This window comes from Artibeus jamaicensis, unplaced genomic scaffold, assembly GCF_021234435.1.
Source record: "Artibeus jamaicensis isolate MK-2021 breed Jamaican fruit bat unplaced genomic scaffold, CSHL_Jam_final contig_585, whole genome shotgun sequence".
Taxonomy (NCBI): Eukaryota; Metazoa; Chordata; class Mammalia; order Chiroptera; family Phyllostomidae; genus Artibeus; species Artibeus jamaicensis.
In genome coordinates this window covers 3,868,090-3,893,023 of record NW_026521894.1, presented here as the reverse complement: position 1 = coordinate 3,893,023, position 24,934 = coordinate 3,868,090, and the positions used below count along the sequence as shown (strand labels likewise).

The 24,934-nt window shown below is 36.8% G+C and overlaps 1 protein-coding gene across 1 annotated transcript; it reads right to left on the bottom strand.

Annotated features, from left to right (window-relative positions):
* Positions 1-467: 467 nt before the first annotated feature.
* IL18 (interleukin 18) lies at positions 468-22,036 on the bottom strand. The gene is made up of 6 exons (XM_037155003.2): positions 21,896-22,036; positions 14,654-14,740; positions 13,836-13,847; positions 5,830-5,964; positions 4,193-4,326; positions 468-712 (listed from the first exon to the last, which is right to left on the bottom strand). Exons 2-6 carry the CDS (start codon positions 14,730-14,732, stop codon positions 491-493), a joined length of 582 nt encoding a protein of 193 aa, XP_037010898.2. The 5' UTR covers positions 14,733-14,740; positions 21,896-22,036; the 3' UTR covers positions 468-490.
* Between the last annotated feature and the right edge of the window lie 2,898 nt (positions 22,037-24,934).

Here is a 24,934-nt window from a genome sequence, read left to right as displayed (position 1 = left end):
GAAAGGAAGAATAAAACATCCATGTAAGAGAGAAACATTGATCATTTGCCTCCTGTGCACACCCCAACTGGGGACTGAACCTGCAAGCTTTTGGTGTATGGGGTGACACCCTATCCAACTGAGTTACCCAGTCAGGGTAAAATCTTAATGGCTTTCATGATATTCTTAACAATTAGAAAATTCAAATATCAATATCTTTCAATATAACCCAAAAGATTCAAAACAATTCCATTGAGTATGATCTATGTTCCAATTAACAATGTAGAGTGTGTTTTTTCAAACTATGCATTCTTTTTTACATTATACAAATATTTTATTCATCTGGATAAGAGGGAGCCAATTCAATTTTGTGAAAGGTTATTATTCATTTCTTAGTAATATTTTTGAGACCACTATACATTTTATTTCATCACTACAACTATAGGTTCAAAGTCTTACAAACTTTCTCAACCATAAAACTCAGGAAGTTCAAGCTAAGCAATTTTAATACCTAGTTCTTGCTTTGAACAGTGAACATTACAGATTCATCCCCATATTTGTCCTTTTCTTTCAAAATGAGTTTGAAAAGCTCATTCTCCTTTTTACAAGCTAGAAAGTGCTCTTTGTATAATGAAGATTCAAATTGCATCTTATTGTGATGTCCTGGAACTTTTCTCATAAAGAATATGATGTCATTTCCTTCATCATTGATACTATTGGGAGGAATCATTTCCTGTAGAGAAAAAATATTAATTTTTTTTAGGATGTGAATGATTAGAATATGTGCAGTTTATTTTAAAGTATATTACTGGATAGAACTAAAGAAGTTTACATTATCATGAATTAAGATAAAAATCTCTGAATATAAAAATACCAATCTCTTCCTCTTAATTCCTAATCTCCTATTCTCATTGTCCATTTGGCTTTTTCTACCATGAAATGTACATTCAGGTCTAGGTCTATAGTTTTTTTCTATTTATTAATCATACAGTTCCTTCTCTCTTCTTCCACTGAGTGAAGTTCCTATCTGCTGAAGATAGAGTCAGTTTTAGCAAAGACCACAATCTTTCTGGGCTAATGTCAGTTCCTGTCTTTTCCAGCCATTCAGAACTAAAGACACTGATAACCTCCACCCACAGGCCTAGCCTAGCTTGTGAGCTAACTGTGAGAAAGGCAGAAATGACAGGAATCTTAGCTGCTTCCTTCCTCCATTGGAGGCTAGAACTGAAACTTACTGTAAATAGACCCACTATAGCTGTTCTAGGGCTAAGTTCTTGATTCCTATATAACCTTGCCATAGTGGCTTAGTCAGCAGCCTTTGACTTTTTCCTGCCAAGTACTCCACTTCCATAGTAGTCCTGAATTTCTATTCTGAAAGTAGTCTTTGGCTGGGCTCTGCCCTGAAAGGCCAAATTCTTACTTAAATTTTTTTGTATTGATTTGAGGGAGTGGAAGAGGAAGGAAAAGAGAGCCACAGAGAAACATTGATTTGTTGTTTCACTTATTTATACATTGGTTGATTTACACATGGTTGATTCTTGTGCATGCCGTGACAAGGGATCAAACCCACAACCTTGACATATCAGAACAACGCTCTCACCAACTGAGCTACCTGGCCAGGGCAAGGTTAAATTCTGATTCTTATATCTTTCGGACACAGAATAGGGTTTTCTCAAGAATATCTAGATCACTTGAAACTATAATCCTGCTGGTCACCTAAGTGACAGTATTGCTTACACGTTTTTTATTGTTGTATCATACTTATTTTTCAAGAGGGACTAGAAAATCCAAGGACAACCCAAGGTTCTTTCCATGTTAATTCTGGAACCAGCAGACATTTGAACTTAATTTTGACCCCACAGTAGCAAAAATTCTCATGATCCTAACTAAGGACTGATGGAGAGATCTCCAGATCCAAAATATTAATAGCATTCCAGCTTCCTCCTACAATATCTGAAAGAAGTTTGGGTACCTCCAAACTTCTCAATCAGTTATGGAATTTATAGTCATAGCTCTTAATCTTTGTCCTTTATCAATAAGTGTGAGTATATTGATAACAGTATAAACTAGTTGTCCCACAGACATATATTTCTGCAGCTCTCGATTGTATCCCAGAATTTAGGAAGAGATCTTAAGCTGGGGAGCCAATTTGGTACTAACCTACTCGAATGTATAAGTGAGAAATAGCCCTTAGCCAAAACTTCAGAAGCTCTAGAAATGTTAGAGGGAGCCAAACCTGTTAGTCCAAACCTAGCATGAAAAGTTGTAGTTGAAAGTGGGGGTATGGATAGATGTTTCAGAACAGGGGCAAGGAAATCCCAGGACAATAGTTTTCCTTGGTTTTGGTGTTGTTTATTCTTAGCCATCACAGGGAAGGTGCACAGTAAATGGATGTGGAAACAGTCCTATGTAATGAAACTTGAGTGCTCCAAGGGCTTAAGGGATTGTTTACATCAGGAGGCGTTGAATATCAACCCAGAGAAAGTTAAGCTTGACCTAATATCTGGTTTGCCAAGTGCATTGGCAAGTTTGAGAGAATTCAGGCCATTCCTAAATGCATATGCAAGAAATAGACACTAATACTAACTTACTGAAGAAATCTCTGCTGGTGTCATGAAGGTTCTTACCCAGAGAAAACAGGGGTAACCAAAAGCACTAGGACTTAGTAGCTAGTAACCAACACAGAAAGGTGAACACATAATGGCAGCCAGTTGTGTTTTATTATCTAGTAGAATTTAGTCTATATTTATAATCACTGCTAAGATCTTTATTAGCGGGGGGAAAACAAATGAAAGAACATGAACTAAAACTAGTTGTTTTCATCCTCTCTCTCTCTCTCTCTCCTTCCTCTCTCCCACCCTCCATCCCTTCCTCCAACTAATATTTACTGAGTTCCTTTCAGAAGCAGATTTGCTATGAAGCTAATGAAGCTTAAATGTCAGAGCACACCCCTCTACCCCAACATGCACAGGTCTCTTCTAAAGCCCCTCCTTTTCTTATTCTAAATAAATTGTCAACTTTATTACTTTGGTAATTTTATATTCTCTTTCTTTAAAAGGCATGCCCATATTGTGTAAGCTTCAGGCTCCCTCCAACCTGGATTTGCCCCAGTACCTACTATATGTCAAGTATTACTTTCATCTTTTATAATACTCCCCAGGCTCTCTCAGTAATAATCCATGTATAGTTCAGGCTTATCCCAGGCTCTGAATCTGCCTCTGCAGCTGACTTAGTTTTTCTTTACCCTACTTGGTTTGAGTTTGGCCATCTCCCTCCTTCCCTTCTGATTTTGTTGCTAAGGAAGAACATGCTTAATCCTCTCCACCCTGCCCATCCATCCCCAAGCCTGGAAAGCCATTCTGATAACTAAGCTTCCTGCTTTTCAGGACAGAAAATCAGGACTCTAAATTGTGACCCAAAAGGGTGGCACTCTGGTTGGAAGGTGATGGCTAAAGGGTTTGTTTGGAGGCTGTATTTGTGGCATACATACTGATTTTTACTTGGATTATATTTTAAATTGGCTTTTTCCTCCCTCCCAAGTTGCCCCTTAGCATGTCCACTAAGGTCATACTCTAACCTTCAGTTCCCACAGCAGTATTTTACCAGCAAATCCCCACTTGGAAACTCTTCAAGAGAAAAAAAAAAGGAGAATGGAGGAAGAAAAAGCAGTGACTAGAAATAGTTTATACATGGCTTTAAGATACATTATACCATTGCTTTTACAGCTAATCTTGTTAATTTTATTCACTTACATTTACATTAAAAATAACATACATCAACTGAAAGCTGAAGGATGCAGCTGAGAAGCAGGAACAAAAAATTAAGGGTTAAAATATTATAATCATAATTCAAAAAGTAAATAGAGTGTTTACAGAAGGATAATTAGTTTCATTTTGTTTAGGAAAACTTATTTGGGAAAAGTATGCAATTCTTAAATACAATAACTCATATGTCTTCTATATTATTATTTATGATAGATTGATTATTCAGAAGAGACAGGTTATGAAACAAAGGTTATACTTCTTCCCTATGGCATACTTAGAAAAAGCCTGATGTTACAACAGATCAAAGAGCTGGACAATTTTTAATAACTATTTTAATGGCTCTTAGCTTCTTGCCATTCTTGTTCTAGACAAAAAGTTGAACTGAGGATATTTAGGTTTTTAAATTTTCCACATAAATATGACTAAAACAAATTTAAGCTCAGTCTTACCTTAAAGGAAACACTTTTGTTCTTACAGGAGAGAGTAAACATTTTATTACACTTCACAGAGATTGTTACTGCCATGCCACGAAGGAGGCTGTCTTTATACATAAATATGATAATTTCAGTTCGGGGTGCATTACCTGAAATAAACATTAATAAATGAGAACACTAGTTATGAGAACTTTTGCAAATCAATATTTATGAAAATTAGCCAAGGGATAATCCTTAGCAGACCTATTACTAATCCCACACTGAGATTCAGCCAGTTAGCTGAGACTACACACAACTGCTCACATATTCTTTAAAACACACTCAAATATGTATTATGACACAAAAGCAGCAAATTTTGAGTGCTTAAGAGACATTCTGAATTCTAAAAGACTGCTTTAACGTTTAAATGCTAAACAGAATCATAAAAATCTATCTGCTAAGGTAAACATTTAGGATTTTTAATTTTTTATTACCGTTTGGTCCCCTTACACCCCCACCCCCGAAATCAGCACACTGTTGTGCATGTCCATGAGTCCTTTTTCCTGTTTCCTCAATCCTTCTAGCCCCTGCCCTCCCTCACCCCCTTAGCTGATCATTGTCTATGAGTCTGTCTCTATTTTGCTTGTTAGTTCAGTTTGTTCATTAGGTTCCACTATGAATGAAATCATATGGTATTTGTCTTTCTCTGACTGGCTTATTTCACTTAGTATGGATGGACCTGGAGAACATTATGCTAAGTATCTTTCAAGAGTACACATTCACTGTTTCAACTCTGCCTAAACTCTGATATTTGAATTCATACCTTGGAAAGCACAGTAAACTTACTCATTTCCTAAGGCACTCTAAATTTATGGCAGAAGCATTTGTTTGAAATGCTTGTGTATTTGTTTTAAATTCTGAATTTTGAAAATGCTATTAGCTATTTAAGCTATAACCAGCAGGTATTAAGGATCCAACTCTGTAGATATCTTATATAGTTAATGCATTTGCAATGAAGGAATTGGTGATCCAAATGTAGGCCCAGAGTAGCATGACCCCTAGCAATATTTTTAAAAACATTTTTAAAATTAAACTTATTGCGGTAACATTGATTAACCACATTATATAAATTTCAAGTGTACAATTTTATAATACAACATCTGTATAGTCTATTTTGTTCCCATCACCTGAAAGGTAGTTTCCTTCTGTCACCACAAATTTGATCCCCTTTATTTCCTTTGTCCTCCTCCCAAATCCTGGCAATATCTTTATTGTACCAATTTTTCATCCCAACTAAAAGATTTGGATCCCTATAAAGTTTCTTGTAAGTGAAATTATTACTACTGCTATGACTTTTCATTTAAGGAGTAGGCCTATATTAGAAAAACATAAGCAGTAAAATGGAATAAGAAGTAGCTTGTCATTTCTATGTTTGTAAACATATATTTTCTAATGATTTTAGTTTATTTGTTTTTAGAGAGGGGAAGCAAGAGAAAAGAGAGGGAAACATAAATGTTTAGTTGCCTGTTGTGTGCACCTTACTGGGGACCAGGCCTGCAACACAGGCATGTGCCCCGACTGAGAAACAAACCTGTGACCTTTTGCTTACCAGTCCCACCATTAATCAATTGAACTACACCAGCCAGGGCTGTAAACATATTTTTGAAAGATACCTTCGCAGTCAGCATCAGTCATATCTTCAAACACAGGGTGGTCTTCTGGCGCAATGAAGAGAACTTGGTTGTTTATATTTCGTATGATTGACAATCTAGAATCGAGTTTGCCAAAGTAATCTGATTCCAGGTTTTCTAGAATAAACATTAAATCTCATTAAAAAGAAGTTTTTTTCTAAATTTATAAATAGGCATATTATATATTTCAGTTTTCAATAACTACTAATAACAATTTTCTGCTACAGAAGCATCTAAGTTTCACAGTGCCTTTTAACCCACTTCCAAGGGCACACCTGTTTCTTGTTATCACCCAGAACTATTCTACCTCTGAAATTTTAAATTCAAATATTCTGCTTTCTGATTAAAATCTCCTCTCCTCATTGTTTTGTACTTTCCTACACTTAACTGAATCCTCCTTATTCTAAAAAGGCATTTCCTCCCTATCTAATCCTTCTGTCTTCCCTTCGTTCTCCATGCAGTCTGGACCTTATTGTTCATCATATTACCTACACTTTTGCCAGTTGTCCAGTCCTGAACTCATTTGTTCATTTGTCTTCCCACCACAAAACTCCAAACCTGGCTGCTGAATAAACAATTACACCATTGCGCAAACTGGTGCCATTACAAACATATCAATTGCCAATACTTTTTTTTAAATATAGTTCAGCACCCTCTTCCATAGGCCATAGCTGTAATTTCAACTCTTCCTTACTCTCCTCAGAATCTCGACATCATCACCTTTGTTTTCACTTTCAGTAAGTGATTTCCTCCTATGCTACTTACAAATCTAAGTGTAGCACCACTAGTTATTTCCATTACCCCTCTTGTTCCAAGGGGGAATGTAGAAAAGGTGTCCCTTCTGATATTCAAGGCTAGCCCTACCTGTGCTCTGATGAAGCTTCTCTGGAAATCTTAACTTACTAATCATCCCCTTTCCTCCATCAACCCAGAAATTCTATTTTCTTGATTTTTTTCCTAAGGAAATAGTCAGAAAGGACTTCTGATCAAGATGTTGGCATATGTAATCATGGCTTGCTGCCTCACACAACCACATCAAAACAACTAAAATACTGAACAACCATCACTCAGACTGTCCAGCAATTGAGTTGAATGCAAGTCTAACAACTATGGAATTAAAGAAACCACATCCGTCCAGTTTAGTAGAAGGGATGGAGGCATGGAACAGGCTGGTCCCACATCCACATGTGGTAGATAAAAATTAGGGAGGGATATTTTGGGAGTGAGGAGTCCCAGCCCCAACCCACACCCCACAACACAGGTATCCAGTGTCAGGAAGATAAGTTCCCACAACATCTGGCTGTAAAAACCAGCAGGGATTGAGTCAGTGGAAGAAAAAGCCCTAAGCAGTTTCCCTTAAAGAAATCACACATGGACTTATACACACTCCCTCTGACATCCAGCACCACCAGGCTAGCAGCTAGAAAGGCACCAGTAGCATAGAGAGAGGAACTGAAGTGTCTGGCATCAAAGCAGGAATGGGGGGGAATTTCTCCCAGACAGAAAGAGAGGCAGAGGCCATTGTCACTTTTCTGAGCCTTCCCTCAACAGAGCCACAGAGTTGGCAGGCAGGTGCCATATCTGAGACTCCATCAACCTGGCTAACACTGTTTAGATCTGTGCCTAGAGATCCCCTGAAACTCCATCCTGCCCAACTTATAGGCCCACCCAAACCGTTAACTGTGACTTCTCCATATAAATGGCCAGTCTAGGTTAATGCTTCACAACTTTCTAAATCCTATCAAGCCAGCAACAGCTAAATGGCTCCAGTCCTGACTCTAGCAGCAGCAAGCCTAGATTCACAACTTGGCTTTGCCTAGGAATCTCCAAGCTCAGCACAAGTAGTAGCCATCTCAGATTGCTTTATGGCTCATGTAGGGTGGCTCCAGGCAGAACACAGGTGGGGGCTGACACTGGCCTATCCACTTGGGAAACCCCAAAGCCTACATACCCGATGAATAGTTACAGACAACTTTGGAAAACCACCACCTTGCCCCTGCATAGCTGATCTTCCAAAGAGGGCAGAGGTTGGTGGTTAATGGTCACAGACAGTCCTTGCAGCTGACTGACCTAGGGGAGATCTCTCCCATTGACCTGCCAACAGCAATCAAGGCTCAACTACAGGAGGAGGGTGTACTCAGCCCACACAAAGAATGCACCTTGAGTACCCAGCTTGAGTGATAGGGGAGGCTGTGCTACTGGTCCTACAGGACACCTACTACATTAGTCCACTCTACCAAACAGGGAGTCATAGCAGCTGTACCTAATACATAGAAACAAGCACAGGGAGGCTTCTGAAATGAGGAGACAAACAAACATGGCTCAAATGAAAGAACGGGTCAAAACTCCAGAAAAAAACTAAACAGAACAGAGATAAGCAATTTATCAAATGCAGAATTCAAAACACTGGTTATAATGATGCTCAAGGAACTTAGTGAGGACTTCTACAGCAGAAAAAAGATCTAGTCAGAAATGAAGGATATGCTAATTGAATAAAGAACAATTTACAGGGAAACAACAGTAGAATGAATGAAGTCAAGAATCAAATCAATGATTTGGAACATAAGGAGGCAAAAACCAACCAACCAACCACAAGAAGAAGAAAGAATCTAAAAAAAAAAAAAAGAGGATGTTGTAAGCAATTTCTGGGACAACTTCAAGAGGTCCAACATCCACATCCTAGGGGTGCCAGAAGGAGAAGAGACAGAGAAAGAAACTGGAACTTTATTTGAAAAAATAAACTTCCCTAATTTGCTGAAGGAAATAGACATGCAAGTCCAGGAATCAGAGAGTTGCAAACAAGATGGATGCAAAGAGGCCTACTCCAAGACACATTATAATTTAAATGCCAAAAGTATTTTTATCTTATCTTTAAAGATAAAGAGAGAATCTTGAAAGTAACAAGAGAAAAGCAGTTAGTCACCTACAGAGGGGTTCCCATAAGATTGTCAGCTATTTCTCAAAAGAAACTTTGTAGGCTGGAAGGGATTGGCCAGAAATATTCAAAGTTATGAAAAGCAGAGACCTACAGCCAAGATTGCTCTACCCAGAAAAGTTATCATTTAGAATTGAAGGACAAATAAAGAGCTTCCCGGACTAAAAAAAAATAAAGGAGTTTTTCATCATCAAGCCACTATTATGTGAAAGGTTAAAGGGACTTAAGAAAGAAGATCAACACTATGAACAATAAAATGGCAATAAATACATATCTATCAACAACTGAATCTAAAAAACAAACTAAGCAAACAAAAATAACAGACAGAATCATGGATATGGAGTGAATTTTGACGGTTGCTGGATGAGAGGGAGGTGTGGGAGAATGGGTGAATAGGTGAGGGGATTAAGAAGTACAAATAGGTAGTTACAGAATAGCCACAGGGATGTAAAGTAGAGTATAGGAAATGGAGTAGCCAGAGAACTAATACTCATGGCCTGTGGACATGAACAATGGTGTGGGGATTGCCTGGGGGACTGGTGGTCGCTGGGTGGAGGGGGACAAAAGGGGACAAATTGGGACAAGAGCATAATCAATAAAATATAATTTAAAAAATAAAAAAGAAGCAATCAGAAAAACATGTAAATATTTCTCTACAAGAATGCTTATGAGAGCACTGTTAATAACAACAAATGGGAAACAATTTAAATGTCCATAAATTGTGGTTGAGCAAATAAATTTTGTTATGCTCTTACTATGGAATATCATAAATTTAATATAACTGTAATTATTCATTGCCATGGAAGGATGTCCATGTGTATTAAACTGGAAAAAGAAGTTTAGGTATAGTCTACGGCCATACCACCCTGAACATGCCCGATCTCGTCTGATCTCGGAAGCTAAGCAGGGTCAGGCCTGGTTAGTACTTGGATGGGAGAAGTTTAGGTATAGCATTACACACACACACAGGGTGGGCAAAAGTAGGTTATGGTTGTGATACAAATAAATAATGCACTAATTAATTAACAATAATAAAAGAATAAGCTCTGAGTTTTATGTGTTCACTACTGTAAACCTACTTTTGCCCACATATATATTTACAGTATAGAAATATTATATCAAAATGATAGTAATGATTATTTCTAAGTTATTTTCATGTTTTTATTTTTCTTTATGTTCTTATTGTTGTCACCTGAATTGTTTATATAACACATTACTTTTATAATCAGAAAAACATAAAGCTCTTTTCATTTTGAGATTTAAAACTCCTCCATCAATCATATTCTACTTGGTCCTAACCTTGTTTCTTCTTTTAATAGTAGTGCTTTTGGCAAAACTGTATCATTTCCTTACTTTTTGTTCACTCTTTTACTCATTGCAATCTGTCTTTGCCTCCATTTCTACCAAACTTTTTTCACCAAAATCAACAAACTCCTTGTTGCTAAGTGAAATTTTGTTTTCGTACCCTTGATTTTGAAGGCTGCAAAATTCAACACAGTGCCTATTACCTGTGCCTCCAACTTGAATATTTCTCCTGGGATTTGGTGGCATTCTCTTCATTATTCTTCTTCCTCCTAAGTTACTCTCTTTTATTTATTAGCTTTTCTTTCTACTGCATCCTCAAACATAAGTATTCCTCTGAGTTATTCCTTGGCTTTCACTTTCTCAGTCTACACATTTCCTCTGATTTGTCTTTTTATTCCTATAGCTTCAGATGTTATTTCTATACATAATCCTCTTATAGCTGTATCTACAGCCCAACTTTTCATACTGAGCTCAGGACCATTATGTCCAAGAGGACATTTCCTCTAGGACATCCCACAGACAAGACACAAAACTAAATTCATCATTGATCTTCCTTTTTGCTCTGCATGTAACTTTACCCTGCTCTTCTTCTTGTGTTATCTATTTCACTGAATGGTACAAATGGTCTAAGTGAGAAAATATAGGCATCATCTTTTTCTTTATCCCCTTTCAAGTCCAACACCAAAATACTCAGATTCTTCCAAGTATTTCTAAAATCCATTCACAGCAATTTATTGGCACTCAGTTTTGCCTGCCTTAATTCATGTTCCCACAATTTCTTATAGGAACTACAATAGCTTCATAATTGGCATCCCCCTTTTCTGTCCCTTCATCAATTTTTTTAAAAAAGATTTTTTATTTATCTATTCTTACACAGAGGGGAACGAGGGAGAAATAGAGTGAGAGAAACACTGATGTGACAAACATCAATTGGTTGCCTGTTGCATGTTCCCTGACCAGGGATTGAAACCCAGGCATGCGCCCTGACTGGATATTGAGTTAGTGACCCTTTGCTTTGCAGGACAATGCCCAACCTACTGAGCTGCAGGGCCCCATATCAGTTCTTTATATTCAAGACAGATGAAATTTTTAAAGTTAAAATTCAGAAATATGGTCACATTATCTCTGAATTTTAATGAGTCATATGGCCATCCAGAATAAAGATTCTATTTCCCAGATTTCCTTACAGGTGGTGTGGCTAAATTCTAGTCCATGGAATATGAGTAGAATTGATGTGTATGACTTCCATGGGGTGTCCAAACTTTTGGCATCTCTGGGTCATACTGGAAGAAGAAGAGTTGTCTTAGGTCACACATTAAATACCCAAATACTAATGAAAATTGATGAGCAAAAAAGAGGCCTGTGTGTGATTTATGATATTGTGTTAGGCTGCATTCATAGTCACTCTGACTGCCCATCTTCCTCTTATTTTGAGCCCTTTCTTGCTAGCTGGAATGTGGACCCAAGAAGTGTAGTGATGACTTTCAAGTATGTGAGTGAAACAACTAGGGCATAATGGAATAACAAGACAAAAAAAATTTTAGGTCCCAACAACATCTGGCTGCATTCAACTATACTAAACTTGAACTGCCTGCTTGGACTTGTATTTGAGAGAAATATTTTCTTACTCAGCCACTGTATTTTTGGATCTCTTTCTTGCCGCAAACCAATCTGTATTCTAGATCATGCTAATTGTGCTTAATGAACCCCCATTACCCAAAGGTCCAATTCCAATCTTAGAATGAGAGAACCTTTGTGATCCACATCCTATAAGTAATTCTTTCATCATCTTCCTACTCTCTACTCCCATTCTGAAGTACTAGTTTTTCATCCTCACCAGAGGACATGTCCACTGATTTTTAGAGTGAGGGCAGGGAGAGAAAAAGGGAGAGAAACATCATCAGCTGCCTCCCATATGTGCTCCAACAGGGAACCAAACCCACAACCTAGGCATGTGCCTTGATCAGGAATCAAACCCCCAGCCTTTCTGTCTATGGGACAATGCTTCAGTCAACCAAGCCACACCACTCAGGGCCTGAAATACCTTTAATTCCTCACACATGCCATGCTTTATTTCACACCTTGACCTTTACGTGTGGTCTTCTCTCTGCCCAGAATATTTTCTCTTGGCTAACTCCTACTCACTCTTCAAATATGTCCCTATTTTAAAATGCCTTCCGAGAATCTACTGGACTGAAGTATGTGCCCTTTCCATACCCTCCCATAGCATCTGTGCCTTAACTTAGCATATTTCAATTGCCTTCCTTAAGTGCCTGCTTCTCCCTATGGGAACTGTGTTTTGCTTACCGCCGTATGTTCACACAGTGGAACAATGCCTGAGAGATAAATGCCAGTATAGGGTGGGGCAAAAGTAGGTTTACGGTTGAGAGTACGTGAAACAGAGTTTATTCTTATATTATTATTTATTAATTATTGTATTATTTTCCATATGAACTATAAACCCCACCCTGTATATACTGAATTAATAAATGGAGAGTAGGACAATCTTTAAGAAACATGAGAAGTTACATGTTGTTATGTCTCAATAAAGCTGGAACAAAAAAGAAACATAAATACTATTTTTTAAAAAGTTACTCTTTTCTATTTCTAGGCCAGTGAGGATCACCTTAAAATGATGAAGTGTTATTTTTAAGGCAAAGTGTGAGAAACTAATGACCTTTAAGAATCTGGGCATCTGTTAGAGCAGGGGTGTCAAACTCATTTTCACCAGGGGCCATATCAGCCTTGAGGTTGCCTTCAAAGGCCCAAATGTACTTTTAGGACTGTACAAATGTAACTACTCCTTAACAGTAAAGAAAGATCTCAGCGCTGCTGCTCGGTAGAAACAAGGTGTCAGGACGGATAAAACAAGGTGGAGGACTGGATTTAGCCCGTGGGCCTTGTGTTTGCTACCTGTGTATTAGAGGATCACAGGCTAGATTAGATGTGGCCAAGATCTTCCCTGAATGCCCAAAGGACAAGGGCTGGGTACATCCACTTCTTGAGAAGACTTAATGACTCAAACTCATAGTTCTTGCTTGCTCCAACCTTCCTTACTTTCTCAACTTTGAAAATTTTATTTCCCTGGGATCCTCCCAGGCTTCTTCCCAAAGCATTTCTGAAAGAGAGGATTGAAGAAGATGTTCTTGATTTGGGCCTACAGTTCTCATATTTTAAACTCCTCTTCCTATGTACTCTAGAGAATCCATGATGTCTTGCTAACCTCAAAATCTATATAACAAGCAATGTCTGCTTTGTAGATTCTAAGAGATGGAGAATTTGCTAATGTGTAGAGAAGCAATTTTTTAAAAGATTTTATTTATTCATTTTTAAAGAGTGGTGACGGGAGGGAGAAAGAGAGGAAGAGAAACATTGATGCGGGAGAAAAACATCAGTCAGTTGCATCTTGCACATGCCCTGACCAGGGACGGAACCCACAACCCAGGCATGTGCCCTGACTGAACTGGTGACTTTTTGCTTTGCAAGCTGACACCCAACCAACAGAGCCACACTGGTCAGGGCTAAAGAAGCAATTTTGCTAGAGGTTCTTTTTTGTATCCTTTATGGTCAGCTTTATTCCAAGGCTGTGCTATTGGCTCCACATTCCTTTGAGGGAAGATTAGCTTCTCAAACAGATTGGTACCAGTTTCTTTCAGCTGAGAATGGTGATATGGGTGTGTCTGTGGGCTGCTTACTCAAGTAGCTATTTTTACTTTTGCAAAGAAAGAGAAATGAATTTATACTTTACCATCATCTTCGGCTAAAGGGAAAAAAAAAGAGAAACAAAATGTTAATTTCTGTATTTGAACTCAGAATCTCCTCTCACCCTACCTTTTGTTACTCTTTTCTGCCACTTCCCAATCTTCAACTCCTGTCTTACTGGTGATGGCCTTTGTTGGTGGCCTCAGCAGATACATTATATAATCATCCAAAATGTCCCATAAAATGAAGCTCATTAGACTTAGTGTATTCTCTGGTAAGTTAGACATGAAACCTAAATCTGGGATTTATAAATAAAAATCTGTAGCTAAAAAGAAATTTTATAAAGTGATAGATTTCACTCTTTAATTTATTGCTTCAATGGAAGGTTGCCTCATGATTTTCTTTGAAGCTTTCAAATGAAGCCAAATAATCTGTGGAAGACTAATCATAAGAATCTGTTTGTATTTGTTAAATATATTTACATTATATTGCATAGCTAACTCACAGAGCTCTTCATTTAAGGTATTTCTTATATAGTTTGCCAATTTGCTTTGGAAAATTGTATTCTCTGAATGTACCCAATTTTGTGGAATTATCATGATATATGCTTGCTACCACCTTGTAAGTGGGCTACTGCTAATGAAAGTGCCAGGTCATGTGATAGGACAAGGTGCTGGGGCCTTAGGTATATTATGGTTCATTTCCAGAAGTCCAATACTTTTTTTTTTTCAGACAAGAATATCATTAGCATTACAATAGAGTTGGATGACAGTAAGGAATCACTTAATAGTTCATCTCACAACACTTTTTCCAGTTGAATACATTAATCTGAACTCTGTATTTGGTCTATGGCTTTGGACTTACCTACAAAGTAAAGTGTGTTGTCAATAAATTTCATTTCCACAAAGTTGATGCAATTGTCTTCTACTAGTTCAACAGCCATCTCTATTCCTGATAAAAGCAAAGAGTCATATGTTAAAAGATAGTGATTGTTACTCTTACATAAAAGGAATCTTTTCTACCTACTACCTTATACTACCTCCAAACTCAGAAGTCAGTGTATCACCCAGTATGCTGACGAACACTCTGGCCATTTAATAAATAGCGGGAGTCTTTATTTTATGAACACACGTGTTCAAATGTTCTCCTGCAAACCATCAGATATTTGGAATCTAGAAAGCATTTTCTCATTAAGCAATGTTACAAACGGTAAATAAGTGGCCCATTATTGAACTGAATTATATTATCAATATAAATATAAGATGCCAGAAACACTCCTAATCCTGCTCTTTAACTGCAGATTGGTTCTATAAGTCTTACAACCAATAGATTCCTGTGTATGACAAAGCAAAGGTTGGTTATCAAAGTGCTAAAGGTGAGGTGATGATAAAAATGGTGCTTCCACCTGGGATTGGGGGCAAGTAGGAAGAGGCTGAAGGGCTCTGGCACTCTTTTTCTTTGGGCAGGAGCAGTTTTTTTTATTGGGAATCTGGATATTATGCCTTTTACACAAGTAACACATAAATGCAATATTTCTGTTTAAAAAATCAAATAATATAATATTTGAAAAATGTCAAAAATTCTTCTTTTTGTTTTTCTCCTCTGCTCCAGCCTACCTACCCCCTTCCGATATGGAGTGTATACTTTTAGACCTTTGCCTATGGAACAGGGGTTCTAAATCTGGGAAATTGGCTGGGAAAAAAAATTACATATGGGTAGAGTAAAAGTAGGTTTACAGTTGTTGATGTGGAAAATAATACAGTAATTAATAAATAATAATACAAGAATAAATTCTGCGTTTCATGTTTCATGTCACAATGTAAACCTACTTTTGCCCCACTCTGTATTTATTTTCTTCTAATTAAAGTTTAATAGTCCCTTTCATTATGTTATAGGAAACAAACCACACTGTTATTATAATAGTAGTAACTGTCACTAATAGAATACAGATTTCCTATTATGTTGTAATGGTTGCAGAGATCTTGAAATGCATGGTTTAAACTCATTCCTCCTTAGAAATATATGGAAGTTATTAGTTTCACTAGTAGATCTTGTTATTTAATGTGTTAATAAAGAAGCACATATGTACTATATCAAAATTTGTTAAACATTTTTTGACAATGCTATTTTAATATAATGAGTTTCCTTTATATTCCTAGGTATTTAATTTTATGTAGGTAAAAACCTGATCTGAGAAGTGGCCCACAGACTATCAGATTGTCCGTGTGGGTCTATGCCACAGGAATGATTAGGAAGCCCTACTCCGGAGCTCAGGAGTACCTTGTGTCCCTGAGGGCAGTTACAGTTGGGGCTCCAAAGGTGGTTGAGTCACAGCTCTCACAGGTATACACAGGGCTATTTATAAGTTTACGCTCATAAGTTGACAACTGACTCAAATTTTTCTAGCATAGACTGCTAATGCCAAATATATATAGTAGAGGGATCAGGAAATTAAAACCCAGGTCCAAAAACTTAATCCAAATTAAGCTGACCCAAAATACTTGTTAGTTGGTGGCTATTTAACAGTTATATCTAGGTGCAGTTGCTTATACTCATACAAATATGGATAGTTATTAAATTGTAGATATATAGTATACAAACATATATGTGTAGAGTTGGGGAAATAATGTCTCGGGCAGTCTTTTCTACAAACTTTAATATGTAATGCACACATATGTTATGAAGTAATTTATCTGAAAAATACTAAGTAGTATGTGTAAGAATTGTATAAAATTAATAGTGTTTACTACAGTAGTTAGTCAAAGAGTTAATGGATTTAGAAGATAAAATTACCTTAATAATAATAATAATAATAATAATACACAATATTTGAATTCATTCATCTATTCACTGTTGAGTATCCATTATGTATCAGGCATGGGGCTAGAAAGCTGACAAAACACACATGCAAGAGACTTAGTTTCTACCCTCCAATTACTCAGAGTTTAGTGAGAGAGATAAGTATGTAATCAATCACAAAATAGGATAATAAATGCTATAACTATTGGATTTACAAGAGATCCCCTCTGCCTGGTGGTGTCGAAGAAGGCTTCTTTGAGAAAAAGATGATTGTGCTGCCTTGAAAGAGAGGCAGGCATTTTTCAAGGTAGGGGTGGGGTGGGCATTCCACTAGGAGAGAACAATGCGAGCAAAAGCCAGGAGGCAGGGAAGCTGAGAAAACATGGCTTGTTTGGAGTCTCACTATTTTTACCATAATTAAAGCAAATGCAGTCACGTTTTACAGAAAGAATGTGTTTCTGAACATCTCACCATAGTTCAAAATTAAATTTTTCTTGGGAGTTAATATAAAAGTTTGTGAGGAGATACCTTTGGAGTCTATAGATATACAACCAAAATGTTTTCTTTCTTTCTTTTTTGAACTTTCTCGACATTTTTACTAATATTTTGCAGACTGTTCTCTCTACACAGCAATCATTGTGATGCTTTGGACTTTTTAATATTGTTTACTTGCACCTAAATTTTGTACCACTTGATTTCTTTGTTTTTCAACACAAGCAGTAATAATACCCCTTAGCACTTTGATAACATCATTTTCAAATATAAAAATATTTTAAATTATAATAGTAGTGAATGTTAAAAAATTAACAGCACAATACCTGTATATCTCAAGAATTTCTGAGTTATTTAGAGTAGCCTTGCTTACATAATATTGACATGGCAGCAGCTCATTCTACCAGGCGGAAGAGACACTTCCATGTAGCAGCAGTGTCACAGTGCACAGCTCACTTGGCTTACCACTGTGAAATTATGCCATTTTGATAAACTAATTTGGATCACTAAGTGAGACTATTATTTTTATATTACGTTTATCTGATTCTGCCTAACTCAAGTCACATAAAAAGCAACTTGCAATGAAATTTGGTTTGACAAAAACTTGTAGAGTCAGATTATCCTCTTTAATTAGGTTAAAGAGTTTGAATTATTTTTTTTCTGAAAAAAATACTGCCTTACTTTAAGTAGGAGAAAAATGTGGTCAAATTTATGTTTTAAAAAGTCAATAATCTAACCCTGGCTGGTGTAGCTCAGTGGATTGAGCATGGGCCTGGGAACTAAGAGATCGGGGTTCGATTCCCAGTCAGGGCACATGCCTGGGTTGCAGGCCATTTCCCAGTGGGGGACACATAAGAGACAACCATACATTGATATTTCTCTCCCTCTTTCCTTCCCTTCTCCTCTAAAGATAAACGAATAAAATCTTTTTTAAAAAGTCAATAATCTGGCAGCAATGTAGAAAATAGATTTGATGGAGCAAGACTGGACAGAGGCCAGAAAACAACCTTAGAAGCAATTTTAACAGTTAAGACAAACAAACCAAAGCAGTTAAGGTTCGAGTTGCTGAGGCTATGTAAACTAAGGCTGCAGGGATGAAAGGGAGGGGATGGATTCAAGAGAGATTAGACAGCAGGATTTTTTTAACTGATTGGCAGTGGGTCAAATGGAAAAAGAAACAGATGACTTCAAAGTTTCTTACTTGACAATTAGTTGAGTGTTACATCACTAAATAAAGAGAGAATGACAGAGAGACTGGAGTGGAAAATAATTAGTTCACTTTTACAAAACTAAGAGAGAAATGCCAGAGAAGTCAGGGGACAAAGGCTCATCAGGGAGGGACTGCTTGAAATCAGATACTGCAGAGCCCAAACTTAGATACCAGCTTAAACTTGTTCATTGAATTTGACAATTAGGAAGTTTTGGTATCTGTAGAAAAATTTGGGGAAAGCGGAGGTAGTAAAAGGCAGGTTGACAAAGATTTAGGTTAGTATGGGATGGGGAAAAAGTATAGACAGTAAATACAAACTAGGAATTCTTTTAGGAAGTTTGGTGATAAAGTAAAGAGAGAAGGTAGTAGTTACTGTGAGGTACATAACTTGCAAATATCAATTTCCGGCTTCAGATTCAGTCCAGCTGTAAGATATATTGTACTAATGAATTACTTTTCCAAACATGTCCAAATGATTTGTTCAAAACTGAAACCTGGAAGCCCTTCTTGACTCTTTTGACTAACCTTTTCTTTGTCTCATAAATACTGTACATTATAGTTCAGAAGTGTCTTTATAATTTGGTGTAACCTCTCCATCTCTACCAGCACTGTTTTAAATGAAGCTCTTATCACTTATGGATCTTCTACTTTAATACTCTTCTTCTCACTTTTCTTGTATCCAGACTCTCCCCTGCTACATAACTGTTACCAGAGTTATTCATGCCTCCCTTCTCCTGCCCCAAGACTGGAACTTCCCTTGCTAGCTGCCTGCCAAGCCCTCCTTCATCCTTTAAATCCCAGTTCAAACATCTCTAGGTAAACCTCCCTGACTCCTACATTTCTAGTTAATCATTTTCATTACCTACCTTCCCCAACTATCCCCACTCAGTCTTCTGAAGTAGATTTTACATTGAATTAAGATTATTCTTATAACAAGTAGTTCTGGCCAGCTTTAAAGTGAATTTCTTAAAGACAATTTGTCCTTTTTAAAAAATATTCAACACCTGAAAAAAACTTGTACACAGTAAATAAATAAATGTTTGCTATAATAAAACTTGTCATCATGACAACAATGTATAAAGGGCTGGTAGAGTTTTTTTTGTCTTAAAACTTTCCATCCTAAAGCCAATGAGAAAAAGAAAATGGGGGTAATTCTGAAAACATATTAAAAAAATAGAATAATTTCCCTAATAGTCTTCCTCTTCTTTTTTTCCCCTTATAGTTTCTCTTTACTTGATGTGTTGATTTTGAATTCCTTCACCTCTTACCATTTTTTTTGTTAAATCCTAATACACCTATGGTTACAAGTATCATGTTCCCTTCCGCTTCCTTCCTCCAATTTTCCTTTTCCTTTCTCATCTGTATTCCTTTGCTTTCTTAACTCTAATCTTTAAAAATTATAGTTTCCATTGGATAAAAATGCTTAAAAGTATTTCATGTAAGATACTCAGATTATTGACTCTTTTTTTAAAGAGTTATATATAAACCACCTCAGAAAGATCCTCCTAAGAATATGCAGAGACAATTAGTTCTTTGAAACAACAACAACAAAAAGTTATGTCATGCAAGCCTTGGAAACTAGCTAGAGGTTGATGGATGGCAGAAAATCATGACGGAAATTAGGCCACATGCATTCCAAACTTGTCTGGTGCTAGTCATTTAACTCTGAGCGTGTCAATTTTCTCATTTGGATAAACAGGGAGTTAAATGGTCAATCTTTAAGGTCCTTTACAACACAAGCATTCTTTAATTCTAGATTCTAGATAAGGTTGCAAGGAAACAACCATTTATTTGTGGCAAATGTCCCAGTAACCACTTCCTCATAATTCTAAAACAACATATATTTATTGAATATTTATTATATAACTGCCATTGTTAAGCTAGTAGGAATTTAAAACCATGCTATTAGGTCAAAAGTAAGAATGCCTTGAACTTGAAAAGCAACTGTAATTATGTTTAACTTTGCTACGGAATTCCAATTCTGTGGAATAATATGGGATTAAATGAGGAAGCGCATTACCTAATTACCTGAAATCAGATACATAGTCAGCTTGAATAAGATTCAAAATCCAACTTTTAAGTTCTGTAAATTATTTTGTCCTCAAAACTTTTGCCATCTTATTAATGTATGTGTGTGAGTGTGGTGTGGTGCAGGTGTGGGTGGAAACTCAGGTAAAGATTTAGATAAATAATGAATAATAAATAATAAAAGATACAAAATAAACTGCCAAATGCAGACTAAAAACAAAAAACCAAAACAGAACTGATATAACTGAAATGGCCTTGTTTTAAAGGAAAATTAAATTTAATCTTAAAGAATGCTCAAAGTTTAAACACATTTATGTGGTAACAAAGACAGCGTTGTGATGGGGGGGAACTGAGTGGGGCCACATTTTTTATTGTATTGCAACAACCCTGCTGCCTGCTGTGAACACAAGGAAGGGTGGGGTTATATTATGGAGAGCTTTGCAAATCACATAGAAGCATTTGAATTTAATCTCACCAGCAATTAGAAAGCAGGTTACTGAGCTGACAGTGCATTATGAAATAAATTAGAGACATGTTATGAAACTAATAAAAGAATTCATGTGGAAATTCAAGTAAGAATTCGCAGTATTTATATAGGGATTATATGAATAAATCAGAATTACAAAGAAAATTTAAAGGAAGATTTAATAGAACTTGAAATAACTAGATATAGGCAAAAAGAAAAGAGGATTTTAAGAGTGTTCTAATTTTTATTATTCATACTTCAAAACAGAGATATTTATTCAGCCCCTTTCTTACTGTGAGATTCTCCTGGGGAATGCAATAATATTACCCAACTGTAGCGGAGACTAAGGTGATAATGCAGATTCCATCATGATTGTCAACCTTCGGCCAATTTTTTGTTTGCTTTTAAAGTAAGTGATTCAGAGTTGAGACTCCCTTTAAAGAAAAGCTCATTTATTTTATCATTCCAAATCAGTAGTACTCAGGGAGTTCACAAGGTCAAAGCTATTGTCATAGTAATTTTAAGGTTAATTTGTCTCTTTCATTCTCATTCTCTCACGGGTACACACTAGAGTTTACCGGAGGCTGCATTCTGTGTGATATTACATAGACTGAATCAGATGCAGATGAGAATGCAGCTATCTTCTATTAAGCCAGACATTAAAAAGATTTGTGAAAATAAAAAGCAATGTCACCCTTTGCAGGTTATTTTTGTGGATCTATAATTTAAAATGTTATTTATTTTAACATGTGATGTGCTTATCATTATTTTTAAAATAAATAATAGGTCGCTATGATTAAAATTTCTCAGTTTTTATTTCCAATAGTAAGTGACAATAATACAGTAAATAACCTAGAGAAACAAAAATTCTTCAAGGTCCTCAGTAATTTTTAGATATGTAAAGAAGTCATGAAAATAAAAGTTTGATAATATTTGCTCTAAAATAGGGTTCTCCAAAGCTGGCTAAAAGAGAGAACAAGTTTCTACTCTGACTTGACTGCCTATCGGAGTGATGTCAGATGACTTAAATTTCTCTCAATCGCTTTTCTAGCTTGTTTACCTCTAATCACCACGCTTTGGTTTCCAAATAAAGAGCAATGATATTTCTTACCTGTGCTCAGTAGTTTCCTAGGAGAAAAAGTGATCCGGAAAGTTTGAGGTCTCTTTTCTTTTTCTGAGGCTGTGGAGACAGGGGAAGGTGACAATCCCTTCAGCAGCCAAAGCAGGAATGCAGGCAGCTTGTAGTTGCTCGGCAAAAGAAGGAAGAAATGGAGGGAGGAGGAGACTTCTTGGCACGCCATGGGCCCGCCTTCAACCAGGAGCTCTTTCTTAAGGCAGTAGAACTTTAAAAAAATTGTGAGAAAACATGGTTATTTCTTTAATGTAAAATTAGTATTTTAATAAATAATTTCTTCTGTAGAAGTTGGAGTTCCTACTGTCCAAAGTTTGTACCTCTTTCAGAAGCACATCCAAGCAACTTTAAAAAGAGCACCTGCTTGCTCAATTAAAAACATCTTTTTCACATTAATCTGTTTGAGACTTTCAACTCATACTTAAGCACAAAATTTTCTTTTGTGAATAATTAGCCTTATTAAAATAATTAATATAATGTAATTATAACACCTAAAACATAACTTTTGGAAAGCAGAGTGTAAACATCACAGGCTTGAAAATAACTAGTAGAAATAAAGTTTCTTTAGACAATTTTCTCTTAATTATCAAACTTTTATTCTCATGATTTCTTTACATATCTAAAAATTATTGAGGACCTTGAAGAATTTTTGTTTCTCTAGGTTATTTACTGTATTATTGTCACTTACTATTTCAAATTGTACTACCTAAACTGTACTATCTTGCTAGAAAGGTAATCAGTACGATGACTTTTGGTTTTTGTTTTATTGCCATTACAGAGACTGTATGGGAATAGAGGGGTTCTAGAGTTACGAAACACAATGCTTACATTAGCATCTAGTTCAAATGTTTTTGTTTTGTTTTTAACAAGAGTGTTTTCATTTCACAAGGTCATATGTAAGGTCAAATACTTTTATATCATACTTTTATATATGATAAAAGCAAATATTTTTATATCATATTTTTATATCACATTTTATATGATATCCACAGTAGTGATTACAAAGGAAGTCTGTGGCAGGATGGCTGAAGGTGCTTGGTATGGTGATTATCAGAAGTAAAACATAGCACACTTAAGAAGTGTAAAAGAATACACATACGATTGAAATTGGAATAAGTTTTTATTCTCTAGCTGTAATGTCCAATCAGGCCAATTAACATGAAAGCATGAGGCAGTGTCAAATAGTGATCAGTAGCAGAGGACCAAACAAGTTTAATTTTAAATGGCCTTTTGCAAATTATTTTTCTCCCGCTGTAAAGATGTAGAATGCATAACTTACCACATTTCTCAGTTTCAGGACACAATTTTTTCTTTGATATAGAGTAGCCCAAATGTCTCCATGTGCTGCCTACTTCATAGGGACATTTAAGATGAAATGAAATGATGATAGCTCTTTGAATTTTTTAAACGATTTTATTGATTTATTTTTAGAAGTGAAGGAAAGGAGTAAGAGAGGGAAAGAAACATCTACAGGTTGCCTCTCTCACACACACACAAACACACATACACAGGGACAGGGACAGAACTGCAACTCAGGCGTGCGCCCTGACCCAGAATCGAGCCAGCACCTTTTTGTTTTAGGGGATTGTTGCAGGAGAAACTCAGTTCCTCTTGCAGTCACAGTAAAAAATTACAGATCAGCAAATCTATTATTATGTAAGCAGTATTTATTAGTGATTAATTCTCATGGAAGGACGAGAACAAGCCTAGCTAAGGTGGGGGTTGAAAGGCATAGGTTCAGGGCAGGGCAAGGTAAGGGTGGCCAAAGGCATCAGGTCCTTTGTCTTGAGGACTTACACAGATCGCACAGTGTGGGTAAAAAAAGTTACATATTGATTGACAGGTAAGGTGGTGCCAGATTTCCCTGGGGGATGTTACTACCCAAATTTAGGTATGTGTAGGGGTCTGTTAGCTCGAATCCTTATCTTGCTCCAGACCCCATTTGTTCATCTTGTAAATCAGATATGTAACCAGAGGCAGTTAATTAAAGTTGAGGTAGTTACCCCAAGTTATTTATGGGCTTTTTCTGGTAAAACAGATAGTGACCAGAGGTAGGCAATTAACCAAAGCTGTTTTATGAGCCCTTTGAGTGCTGGGGACCCTCTCCTGCAGACTTTGGGATGAAAATACAGTGTATAGATTCTTCCCCATAGTGGAATTGATACACAGAATTTCAAGGACTCCCTTCCTCCCATGTAAGCATGGTGTTTCGTGTGATGTTGGAACACTTGGCAATATTATTGGACCAGGCTCAGGACTGCTGAGTTAGTGGGTGACACATGTCTCCCTCCCCTTCCCTGCCTTGGTTTGCTGTGGATCCTAGACCTAACAGGATGACACCCAACCAATGGTGAGGGCGTTCTTTGAATATTTTATTTTATTTTAAAGATTTTATTTATTTATATTTAGAGTGAGGGGGAGGGAGGGAGAAAGAGAGAAAGAGAAGCATCAATGTGTGATTGCCTCTCATGTGCCACATCCTGGGGACCTGGCCCACATCACAGTAAACACTATGCAATCCAGGCACGTGCTGACTGGGAATTGAACTGGTGACCCTTTGCTTTGCAGGCTGGCACTCCATCCACTGGTCACATCAGCCAGGGCTGAATATATATTTTTTGGAGCAATTTTATTTTATTTTTATTTTTGATTAAAAAAATTTTTATTTTATTGATTATGCCATTAGTTGTTCTGTTCCCCCCTTCATTCCCCTCCACCCTGCACCCCCCCACCCCTAGCATTCCCCCCCTTTAGTTTATGACCATGTGTCTCAAGGTCTTTGGATTCTATCTTTCCCATACTATTCTTGCCCTCCCCCGTCTATTTTCTACCTACCATCTATGCTACTTATTTTCTGTACCTTCTCCCCCCTTCTCCTCCTCCCACTCCCCTGTTGCTAACCCTCCATGAGATCTTCATTTCTATGGTTTTGCTCCTGATCTAGCTGTCCACTTAGTTTGCTTTTGTTTTAGATGTGGTTGTTAATAACTGTGAATTTACTGTCCTTTCACTGTTCAT

Bases quoted from the DNA above. Each gene is read 5' to 3' on its own strand.
- IL18 (XM_037155003.2), bottom strand. From the start codon at position 14,732: ATGGCTGTTGAACTAGTAGAAGACAATTGCATCAACTTTGTGGAAATG. The intron at 4,327-5,829 runs GTATCTTTCAAA...TGTTTATTTCAG, and splicing joins GACTGATGCTGACTGCGAAG to GTAATGCACCCCGAACTGAA. The intron at 713-4,192 runs GTAAGACTGAGC...TTTTCTCTACAG, and splicing joins ACAAAAGTGTTTCCTTTAAG to GAAATGATTCCTCCCAATAG.